Below are 12,703 nucleotides of genomic sequence, written 5' to 3' on the forward strand. Positions count from 1 at the left end.
ATAGCGGCCTTAAGCTCATCCAGAGTGTTGGGTTTGGCGTCTCTCAACTTTCTCTTCACAATATCCCACAGATTCTCTATGGCGTTCAGGTCAGGAGAGTTGGCAGGCCAATTGAGCACAGTAATACCATGGTCAGTAAACCATTTACCAGTGGTTTTGGCACTGTGAGCAGGTGCCAGGTCGTGCAGAAAATCTCCATAAAGCTTTTCAGCAGATGGAAGCATGAAGTGCTCCAAAATCTCCTGATAGCTAGCTGCATTGACCCTGCCCTTGATAAAACACAATGGACCAACACCAGCAGCTGACATGGCACCCCAGACCATCACTGACTGTGGGTACTTGGCACTGGACTTCAGGCATTTTGGCATTTCCTTCTCCCCAGTCTTCCTCCAGACTCTGGCACCTTGATTTCCGAATGACATGCAAAATGTGCTTTCATCCGAAAAAAGTACTTTGGACCAGTGAGCAACAGTCCAGTGCTGCTTCTCTGTAGCCCAGGTCAGGCGCTTCTGCCGCTGTTTCTGGTTCAAAAGTGGCTTGACCTGGGGAATGCGGCACCTGTAGCCCATTTCCTGCACACGCCTGTGCACGGTGGCTCTGGATGTTTCTACTCCAGACTCAGTCCACTGCTTCCGCAGGTCCCCCAAGGTCTGGAACCTTCTCCACAATCTTCCTCAGGGTCCGGTCACCTCTTCTCGTTGTGCAGCGTTTTCTGCCACACTTTTTCCTTCCCACAGACTTCCCACTGAGGTGCCTTGATACAGCACTCTGGGAACAGCCTATTCGTTCAGAAATGTCTTTCTGTGTCTTACCCTCTTGCTTGAGGGTGTCAATGATGGCCTTCTGGACAGCAGTCAGGTCGGCAGTCTTACCCATGATTGCGGTTTTGAGTAATGAACCAGGCTGGGAGTTTTTAAAAGCCTCAGGAATCTTTTGCAGGTGTTCAGAGTTAATTCGTTGATTCAGATGATTAGGTTAATAGCTCGTTTAGAGTACCTTTTCATGATATGCTAATTTTTTTAGATGGTTTTCATGAGCTGTATGCCAAAATCATCAGTATTAAAACAATAAAAGACCTGAAATATTTCAGTTGGTGTGCAATGAATCTAAAATATATGAAAGTTTAATTTTTATCATTACATTATGGAAAAGAATGAACTTTATCACAATATGCTATTTTTTTTAGAAGGACCTGTATACTGTATATGTGAAAACATCTGTTCCATTCCTGTTGTCCCCTGAAGATGAAAAGGTCGAGCTCGTTTCCCTGACCCCCAATTGTTATAATCGATCGTTCCTTCCGACCGACCGAGAGGCATACCGGACCGAGGTGGAAGGGCAACGCTGCCCTCTAGTGGATACATCCAGTTTGTACATGCACATGTTAACCCAGAGTACAGAAGTCCTGACGTCACTCGTCCATCCCCTGGGTCGTAAAGTAATTTCCCTATGGAGAATAACATTGGGTCATCATAGAATCGTCTCATAAGAATTGTGGTCCAAAAATAAACAAACTGCCTCGGCGATATTGTCAGGGAGGAGCCTCTGCATCGTTTATGATAGTCAGTCACTCATATTTGAAACAGTCCGTTTCTGGCAAATTTAACTAATTCGGCAGAAGTAACATTAGCGTTTTCTCACCGTCAGTTGATGCTTCATATCCATAAGAGTAAAACCGCCGGGGTCATTTGTTTATGTTTGGAACACAGTTCTTAATTGACGCGATATTAAACACGTCTATGGGAATTCAGAACAGGGGGGAAAAGGTTTTAAAGGTTTACGGTTCTAGAGGTTTTAAATCTTCTAAAGCTCTAAGGTATTCTCTAAAATTCAAATGGTAGCCGATATGTCCTAAGTAGGCCGAACGTTGTAGAGTTGGAATGAGTTCGATGAATGTTAGGGACCAAAAAAATCGTCACTACAAAGTACTACCAATCAACTCTAAATTGCCTGAAACATACTCCTAACAGGTTTTTGGGGGGACAATTTTGGCCTCCACACTTAGTGATTTTTTCGGATTTAACTTTCGTTCCGGTAGTGACCAACTTTCGTTTCGGTAGTGACACAATGGTAGCCGATATGTCCTAGGTAGGCCGAACGTTGTAGAGTTGGAACGGAGTTTGTAGCTAAAAGTATGAAGGACTAGTTAGGGGTCAAAAAACGGGCCAAATACATAGTGACAATAACGTCAAGTGTGCTCGCTAAATATATACTGTTAGGCACATACGTGAAATGTGTCCTCTGCACTTTAACAACTAACAGCCTCAAATCACTCTAAGATTACCACATTGTTGACCTGACCTGGAATCGTACCCAGGACATCCAGGACCTTTGGTTCACCAGGCAGGCCCACTAACCACTCAGCTATGGCACTCTGATTAACATCATGTCAGAAAATGAAAGGAAGCAAAAGTCTGACTATACTGAGTCAGAGTCAAGCTTTACAAAATGTAAGTTGTGTAAAAAAAAGTCTGACTATACTAAGTTGTTATTTGTTTGTTTAAGTCAGGCTATACTCTACTCAGAGTCATAAGTTTACAAAATGTACTAAAGTACAGTGAACGTCTGTGCGGTTTGTCTCCATCACTGAAAATCACGTACATGTAAACAGATATAAAACTGCTGTCCTGTGCAGTTGGGGTGAAAAAACACAACCATTCCACTCCTAATAATACCTATTTGATTTGACATCCTGACTTGCTGCTGTGGCTCAGCCTTGAACCTGTTACCTGCGGCTCACTAGTCAGTGACTCTATCCATTCACCTACAGCTGTTTCCTTGAAATCTGTGGTTCTAAAACCTTTTGTTGTCAACCCCCCAAATTGACATGTATTTGGGCAGTGGACCCCAATGTGAAAAGTAACACATTTATTTAAGTTATTTGTCTTGTTTGTTGTTCAAGTCAAAGCACCAGGAAGGCTGTATTTCTTAGCCAACAGTTAGCTCAATGGGTTGAGATGCAGTATTCATGATCCAGAGGCCATGAGTTCAAATCCCACTGGTGTCTTTACTGTGATGCTTTCCTTTGCAGACTGGCTTCCAGAAGATCAAGTGAAAACCACCAGGAAGGCTGTATTTGTCATCCAACTGCTTAGCTCAATGGGTTGAGATGCAGTAGAGCGTCTGTCCAATAACATGACTTGACTTGACTTGACTGGGTTCGATTCCCACTCGAGTCAAGTGTCCCCGGTAACTTGGGGCAACGGATAAATTGACTGGTATCCTTAGTGATGCTTCCCTTTGCAGACTAACTTCTAGAAAAACAAGTTAATTCTAGAAAAACAAGTTAAAACCACCAGGAAACCTGTAACTCTCAGCCAACAGCATAGCTCAACTGGTAGAGCGTCTGTCCAATAACATGACTTGACTTGACTTGACTGGGTTCGATTCCCACTCGAGTCAAGTGTCCTCGGTAACTTGGGGCAACGGATAAATTGACTGATATCCTTAGTGATGCTTCCCTTTGCAGACTAACTTCTAGAAAAACAAGTTAATTCTAAAAAAAAAAAAAAAAGTTAAAACCACTAGGAAACCTGTAACTCTCAGCCAACAGCATAGCTCAACTGGTAGAGCGTCTGTCCAATAACATGACTTGACTTGCCTTGAGTGGGTTCGATTCCCACTCGAGTCAAGTGTCCCCGGTAACTTGGGGCAACGGATAAATTGACTGATATCCGTAGAATAACTTGTAGGAGTGTGCTGGTTCAAATCCAGTTCAACCCAGGACCGAGCGGTCCTGGGTTCGATTCCCACTAACGTCAAGTTCCCGGTAAATTGGGGCAGCGGATAAATTGACTGATATCCGTAGAATAACTTGTAGGAGTGTCCTGGTTCAAATCCAGTCACCACCTTAGTAACTGAAACCGAATCTGGCCAATTCGGTCAGTTATTCGGTCTCAGGATACCAGTCAATTTATCCGTTGCCCCAAGTTACCGAGGACACTTGACTCGAGTGGGAATCGAACCCAGTCAAGTCAAGTCAAGTCATGTTATTGGACAGACGCTCTACCAGTTGAGCTATGCTGTTGGCTGAGAGTTACAGGTTTCCTGGTGGTTTTAACTTGTTTTTCTAGAATTAACTTGTTTTTCTAGAAGTTAGTCTGCAAAGGGAAGCATCACTAAGGATACCAGTCAATTTATCCGTTGCCCCAAGTTACAGGGGACACTTGACTCGAGTGGGAATCTAACCCACTCAAGTCAGGTCAAGTCATGTTATTGGACAGACGCTCTACCAGTTGAGCTATGCTGTTGGCTGAGAGTTACAGGTTTCCTGGTGGTTTTGTTTTTCTAGAATTAACTTGTTTTTCTAGAAGTTAGTCTGCAAAGGGAAGCATCACTAAGGATATTAGTCAATTTATCCGTTGCCCCAAGTTACCGGGGACACTTGACTCGAGTGGGAATCGAACCCACTCAAGTCAAGTCAAGTCATGTTATTGGACAGACGCTCTACCAGTTGAGCTATGATGTTGGCTGAGAGTTACAGGTTTCCTGGTGGTTTTAACTTGTTTTTCTAGAAGTTATTCTGCAAAGGGAAGCATCACGAAGGATATCAGTCAATTTATCCGTTGCCCCAAGTTACCGGGGACACTTGACTCGAGTGGGAATCGAACCCACTCAAGTCAAGTCAAGTCATGTTATTGGACAGACGCTCTACCAGTTGAGCTATGCTGTTGGCTGAGAGTTACAGGTTTCCTGGTGGTTTTAACTTGTTTTTCTAGAAGTTATTCTGCAAAGGGAAGCATCACGAAGGATATCAGTCAATTTATCCGTTGCCCCAAGTTACCGGGGACACTTGACTCGAGTGGGAATCGAACCCAATCAAGTCAAGTCAAGTCATGTTATTGGACAGACGCTCTACCAGTTGAGCTAAGCTGTTGGCTGAGAGTTACAGGTTTCCTGGTGGTTTTAACTTGTTTTTCTAGAAGTTAGTCTTTAAAGGGAAGCATCACTAAGGATATCAGTCAATTTATCCGTTGCCCCAAGTTACCGGGGACACTTGACTCGAGTGGGATTCTAACCCACTCAAGTCAAGTCATGTTATTGGACAGACGCTCTACCAGTTGAGCTAAGCTGTTGGCTGAGAGTTACAGGTTTCCTGGTGGTTTTAACTTGTTTTTCTAGAAGTTAGTCTGCAAAGGAAAGCATCACAGTAAAGACAGCAGTGGGATTTGAACTCATGGCCTCTGGATCATGAATACTGCGTCTCAACCCATTGAGCTAACTCTTGGCCAAGAAATACAGCCTTCCTGGTGCTTTGACTTGAACAACAAACAAGACAAATACATTTATTTTTTCACCATTGTGTCACTACCGAAACGAAAGTTTGTCCCCTAACAACCCCTTTTTTGACCCCTAACTAGTCCTTCATACTTTTAGCTACAAACTCCGTTCCAACTCTACAACGTTCGGCCTACTTAGGACATATCGGCTACCATTTGAATTTTAGAGAATACCTTAGAGCTTTAGAAGATTTAAAACCTCTAGAACCGTAAACCTTTAAAACGTTTTCCCCCCTGTTCTGAATTCCCATAGACGTGTTTAATATTGCGTCAAATAAGAACGGTTTTACTCTTATGGATATGAAGCATCAACTGACGGTGAGAAAACGCTAATGTTACTTCTGCCGAATGAGTTAAATTTGCCAGAAAATGTTTGTGTGTGTGCGTGCGTGTGCGTGCGCACACCTCTATTTGTCTGACTGGCAGGTTGTATGCATAATGTCTGCTTGACGCACTCATATTTCCCAGGTAAGCGACCCAGTTGCTGCTGAGTTCAGTCTGAACACACAGATGATCCTGCTTTCTAAGAGGACACTCTGGCTATCTGATGGCTCAATGGGCTTTGGTCAAGAGAGTGACACTGCCTTCTCACCAGGTAAGGCAGAAAACAACATACTTGATGAGACCAAACATGTACTCAACTGTGGCTTAACCCTTTAAGGCCGGGAAGGGAACGCATCTGTTTCATTTTAAGATTTCTTTGGTTATTCGAAAATAGCAGATATACAAGCTCATAGCGCGGCACCGAGTGCCGCGCTATGAGCTTGTAGCTCTGCTATTTTTAGAAAAATCCTGAAAATGTGTGCACATCTTTATACATTTTTAACTCAAATCTTTGCTTCTGGGGGTCCCTGGAACAAAATATTTTTAGATGGGAGGGGGTCCACGGTCAAATTTTGGGGGTCCTTGACAAGTTTGAAAACCATTGATAATATAGCAACATAAGTAGATTTTTTTTTTAATTCAAACTTTCGGAAAAAAGTACTTTAGGATTTAGAAGACATTTGTAAAATCCCCAGAAGCAAAGATTTAAGTTAAAAACTTTCGCTTTAAAAAAGTATATATATATTCAAACTAAAGATTTGCACACATTTTCACGATTTTTCAAAAAAATAGCAGATCTACAAGCTCATAGCACGGCACTCGGTGCCGTGCTATGAGCTTGTATATCTGCTATTTTTGAATCGCCAAAGAAATCTTAAAATGACACAGATGCGTTCCAGGTCTTAATGGGTTAAATGCTGTCCCATATGTTGTAGACCAGTGGTTCTCAAAATGTCAAAGGACCCCCAAATTTGTAGGTATGTGGCGATAGACCCCCATCATAAAACACAGTATTTTGTGCCAGGGACGCCCCCATACAAGATGTGTGTTGTTAAAATGTTTCAAAAATAGTATTTTTAAATAGCCCATGTTTAAACTGGTTAAACAAATGTTTACGCTAGATTAACTACTTTGCTGGGGACCCCCTGGAACACCCTCAAGGTCCCCTGGGGGTCCCCAGACCCAGACCATGTTGGGACTATTGGGAACATTGCACTATTGTAATACTGATTAACTTCCTGTTTACACTGTGATGAGTAACCCACATATTTTCTTCATCCAGGGGATATAATCTATGGCAGAGTGATGGTGGATCCTGTCCAAAACCTTGGGGACTCATTTTTTTGTAACATTGAGAAAGTTTTCTTGTGTACCGGAGCTGATGGATACGTCCCTAAATACAACCCCAGCAACTTTGAGTTTGGCTGCTTGGCTGATGCTCCATCCCTACTCTATAGATTTAAAGTCATAGTAAGTACAAATATTTGATATACTGTATATGTGCTAATGAATACTTGAATAAATAAATGGTAAATAAAATAAGTGTACAGAGTGCACACATTTGGTTCCGTTTGTAAATTAACACCAGAGGGGTGCACAATTGGGGGTCCTTGAAATCAGAAAGGTTGAGAATCACTGCTTTAACCTGTCATTCCAGGACAAAGCCCAGCCGGAGACCCAGGCCAGGGCATTTGGAAGTGTAGCTTTCAGTGCCCTCCTGGCAGTGGACGACCCTGAGGCTTTGAATCTTGTAAGACAGCCTGGCTCAGATGGATTTAGAATGGACTCCTCTGCCCTCTTCCAGGTCAGTAAAACTTGCCATGTGTGTGCACACACACACACACACACACACACACACACACACACACACACACACACACACACACACACACACACACACACAGACAGTGACACTGTACACGTACTATAATGCACAGCTGATAAAGGATACTGGGTTTTTATTTATTTCAAGTATTCACAATTTCTCACAAGTAGCGAAAATAACCGATCTAAAAGCTCACAACCTGTTGCATCGTGATGCATTGTGAGCTTTCAGATTGGCTATTTTGTATGACAATTTATAAAATAGATCCTAAGAGGATAAAATCTACCATGATACATCAGTTGTGTAATGCTCATTTTGTTGCGCAACGCTTGCTGAAAATAAAAAATGTTCATGCTAACAACGCAACGCACACATTGTGTCAGTTTGAAAAGTCACCGGTGTGCAACCAAGTATGAATTATGTTTAACACCGCTGTTTCCTCTTTCTAGGTGTCTGCAGGAAGGGAATGGTACATCCACACCATCTACACGGTCCGATCCAGGGAAAATGCCAACCGTGGCATCGGCAAGAGAAGTGTGGAGTACCACACGTTGAGCCATCACAGCAGACCGGATCCAAGTGCCCGGTCTCGTGTCAGAAGAACGGCCAGTGACGTTCCGGACATCACAGAGGACATCGGCGCGAACAATAACCGTGGCACCAACATCCTGCACATAGTGCTGGACCGCAGTAGCCAGCGGAGGACGAGTCCAGGGAAAGAGATATTCACGAAAGGGATCGTCCCCCGTGAGCTCAACCAGAGCGAGGATGGTGACGACAGACTAGTGCTGATTATAGGAGTCGTTGTCGGGCTGCTCCTCACAATCCTCATCGGCATCATGGTTGTGTTGCTGGTGCGGTCCAAGCAGGAGAAGAAGGAGGTGCCAAAGGGATCCAGCAGTACAGAACCCATGATGACACAAGGCCTCGGCAGCAGTGACAGTTCGGAGGTCTGAAGTGTTGTGAGCGATGATCAACACGCTAGTTACTGTTTTTTTGTTTTGCAAGTGCCTCATATTCAGCAACATGGAAGAGGGAGTGTGACATCAAATAAAGTACGAGACAGTTGGTTCTGTTCAAAATTTACTTGAAATACAACAGCACTTCCTCCAATGGGGAGGAATAGGGAGTGTGACTGCAAAGGTTAAAGGCACTCGTCCAGTCATCAGCACTCATTCATTGTTTTGCTTTTGGTGCCACTTGATCCCAAAAATAAATTGTTTATTTGTCCAAAGGTGCTAAAGAATATGCCTCTTAAGTTCTGTTAGTTGGCATTCATGGAATAGATCAGGAAAAGCTGTTACAAAGGATCTTGTTGCATACTAGTTGGCAACACCAGTAACAACGGTCTTTGTTTGGTAATGTAGCTGTGTTATGATGACACTGTCTTTTGTTTGAATACACTGGGAAACCCCTGCCTCTCTGTACATGAGTATAGAGAAAGAATTGTCCTGAGACTCAATATGTGCCTAAGAGATCACTGGATGTTAACATTTTAAGATTATGACTTTCCTAAGACATTTTGGCAAAAATGATATTTTTGACATTGTTTTAATGTATTAATGGTTACATTATTTGCATGCTTTTGTTTGTACACCGCGATTGTGTGAAATTGTATACAATGTTTAAACACTGATTTGATTGGAATTGTGACAAGTGTCTAATCTACTGTAATTGCAGTACTTCTATGTGTTTTACAGTATATTCCTGCAGAAACAGTATTTATCAACAAGGTAGCCAATTGTTATTGTTAAATTGTCCCCATAATGCCTGGTGGTTAAAACGTTTTATGATTTAGAGAATCTTTAACTAATCCATGACACTGAATCCAATGAGAGAAGAGATATTTAAAGATACTATACTGTATAGTATTGAGGTGATTTTCAAGACAGCTGGTCTGCAGTGTACAGTGTACTATTCTAACAGTTATAGATCCACTTCACCATTCATACAGTACAACAGGTATGCTTAGTTAATACATTTGGCTACTGTGGTGGCACAGTATATAAATGAATGGGATTTGAAATTGACATCTTGGTTCAATCTCATAACTAATGTATCTTTTTTTCTACATCCAACCCTATGCGTTGTTTTTTGTTTGTTTTCCTTTTTTTGCAGATAATGTAATGGTTTCATCAGAATTCAGTTAAAGGGAATTCTTTTTTACCCACATTACCTAAACAAAATGCACGTTAATTGGTTTTGGATTTATTTATTTATTTGCAATGCATCTTTATTTAGTGTTTCCAATTATAATTGTTTAATATTGCTTCCACCATCACCACCACGCTTTTTACATTTTGGTAACTTGTGCTTAAATGAGTTTGTCAGTTAATTTTACTATAAATATGTACCACATTTGCACTGAAACAATTCACCATAAAAGGACACAGCATACTGTACAAACTAGCTGTGACTGTGTTCCAGATCCAGACACTGGATTGCTTGACATTGAGTACTTCTTTGGATTACCTCATACTGGATCTAATGATGACTGACTACACACTCTTTATTTTTTAGAAACATCAGGTTTATTTATCTATTTTCCAGTTTATTTTCAGGAAAATATTTTCTATGCAACTATAGCTTCATATAGCTTACCACATGTCATATTCACCCCATGTATGATTTTTGTTTTTAAGACACTGTTATTTTGCTTTTTATTTTTTTAATTTTTTTACTCTGCAGCAATGTTTTGTGACTATTTTATTCCACCTTGATGATTTTATTTGAGTTGAATTGAATGCATGAAAATCCTGTGTTGATACCCATGTATGTATGTATATATCTATGACTTAAAATATACCATTTTGGATGTTTTGGAAATGGTCATTGTTCAATAATGCATATGTGATGTAAGTATTTGTAACATAGACCAGAGACACAAGTTGGTCTGCAAATAAAGACTTTCTTTTTCAAGAAAATGTAAGTTTAATACAATGAGGGTTTGCAATAACTGGATGTTGGGCTTTCCGGCGCTCAACTATTCAGCCATTCTACCAAATTGGTTCAAATTCAGAGTTGTAAATTGTGTGAAATTTTCATTCTATTTTGGAAAAACTTTGACCACATTCACGTTGCACCAGATCTAAGGGACACATATTTAGTAAAAGTACAGTCAATTATCATATTGTATTTTCATAATCTTTTGGAATATCTTTCCTCTCACAAAATCTGTCACTACCGAAACATGTAGAATTACCTTAGAATAAAGATACTTATATGAATGTATTAATTATTTTTTTCATCCTCCCCTGTACAAACTATTTCTAAAAATGAATGTAGGTGGTTTCTACAATTAAATACATTAAAATGAATATTTTAACATATTTTCTACATTTACAAGTCACTTGAGCATGCATCAATATTTTCACAGATTTGCCTTTTCGAACAGTGCTTTAGACACTGCTGGGGCCTGTTCCTCAAAAGGTGAATTAAATAAGCCTGGCCTTAAATCAAAAAATATCACTAAGTAAAGTGTGGAGGCCAAAATCGTCCCCCCGAAAACCTGTTAGGAGTACGTTTCAGGCAATTTAGAGTTGATTGGTAGTACTTTGTAGTGACTTTTTTTGGTCCCTAACATTCATGGAGCTCTGGACTTAGTACATTTATTTTTTCACCATAGGGTCACTACCGAAACGAAAGTTGGTCACTACCGAAACGAAAGTTAAATCCGAAAAAATCACTAAGTGTGGAGGCCAAAATCGTCCCCCCGAAAACCTGTTAAGAGTACGTTTCAGGCAATTTAGAGTTGATTGGTAGTACTTTGTAGTGACTTTTTTTGGTCCCTAACATTCATGGAGCTCTGGACTTAGTACATTTATTTTTTCACCATTGTGTCACTACCGAAACGTTTTTGTGTCACTACCGAAACGAAAGTTAAATCCGAAAAAATCACTAAGTGTGGAGGCCAAAATCGTCCCCCCAAAAACCTGTTAGGAGTACGTTTCAGGCAATTTAGAGTTGATTGGTAGTACTTTGTAGTGGAGTAATTTTTGTTTTCACCATTGTGTCACTACCGAAACATTTTGTGTCACTACCGAAACGAAAGTTAAATCCGAATAAATCCCTAAGTGTGGAGGCCAAAATCGTCCCCCAAAAACTACCAACAAAGAGGTGGACACCATCAATGACATCATGGAGACCTGGATGCCAGGTATGGCTACCAAGCTCACCAGTGCTGACACCCTGGTGGACTACCAAGATGTTATGCGCTTCACCATCGAATATCTCAACACCCTCTGCCCCAGTGGATTTCCCCGCCACATCATCACCCTCAAGCCTGGAATGCCCTTGATGCTACTCCGCAACATCAGCCCTAAAGACGGACTGTGCAATGGCACCAAACTCTTCTTCCAGAGGTCCCTCAACAACAAGCTCCTGCTGTGCACAATCGCAGCCACACAAAAGGAAGTCTTGATCCCTCGCATTAAGTTCCTTCCTGAAGCTGGACAGTTCCCTTTTGACTGGGCCAGACGACAGTTTCCGATCCGCACTGCTTTTGCCACCACCATCAACAAGTCCCAAGGGCAGACCCTCAGAAGAGTGGGAGTCTGGCTACAGTCCCCTGTCTTCAGCCAAGGACGGGTGACCCAGCAGCCATGACGTTTGCCATACCGCACCAGACATACCACACTGAAAATATGGTTTTCAAACAAGTGCTTCTTCCACATTGAGGTAAAAGTCTTGCATTCTTCCATGTGCCATTTGTAATTGCTCTACATAATTGACAATACCTACCGCTTCAAACACAAATCACTGTCTTCACTGTCACATGATCCATAGTGGACGTCTCACATTGTGTGCTTCCTTCCCGCCTTCTCCATTTCTCCCATTCTGCAGCCTCTGTCATGGATGACTATCTGTGTAATCTCAGCCCGTTACAACTTCCCTTCATGGTCAAGTGCTCCTTCACAAAGAGGTACGTCTGCTGCATTGTCACATGTGCCATTTCTCATTCATCTACATAAGTGCTGCTGACAATGACGCAAATTACCACTTCACAGACATTTCACTGCCTTGCCCGCACACCAGCGCCCGTTCCAGAGACCATCTCACAGCAGTCCTCCACCACCTGCAGTGGCCCCCCGTCAAACAAACAATCCGCTTGAAAACACTACTATTACTACAGTTTTCCCCCCTAATCAACGTGACGATGAGCTGACTAATTGGTGGTTGCCAAAGTCGTTGTGATACAGGGATACACTTTTATCCCGCACTGTTCCAACAACTTCTGGCACCACATAGGTCACAACCCCCTTCTGCTCATCACACA

The 12,703-nt window shown here is 41.8% G+C and overlaps 1 protein-coding gene across 1 annotated transcript in view; it reads left to right on the forward strand.

Moving 5' to 3' along the window:
- Positions 1–10,365, forward strand: part of LOC311050896 (FRAS1-related extracellular matrix protein 2-like) — a 66,585-nt gene extending 56,220 nt beyond the window's left edge. The window contains exons 21-24 of the mRNA XM_084065115.1: positions 5,748–5,874; positions 6,886–7,073; positions 7,261–7,407; positions 7,878–10,365. Coding sequence (XP_083921241.1) covers positions 5,748–5,874; positions 6,886–7,073; positions 7,261–7,407; positions 7,878–8,384 — 969 coding nt within the window. The 3' untranslated portion in view covers positions 8,385–10,365. The remainder of the gene's footprint in view (positions 1–5,747; positions 5,875–6,885; positions 7,074–7,260; positions 7,408–7,877) is intronic.
- The last annotated feature ends 2,338 nt before the right edge of the window (positions 10,366–12,703 follow it).

This window comes from Gymnoscopelus microlampas (assembly GCF_963454915.1).
Source record: "Gymnoscopelus microlampas genome assembly, chromosome: 8".
NCBI classification, from domain to species: Eukaryota; Metazoa; Chordata; class Actinopteri; order Myctophiformes; family Myctophidae; genus Gymnoscopelus; species Gymnoscopelus microlampas.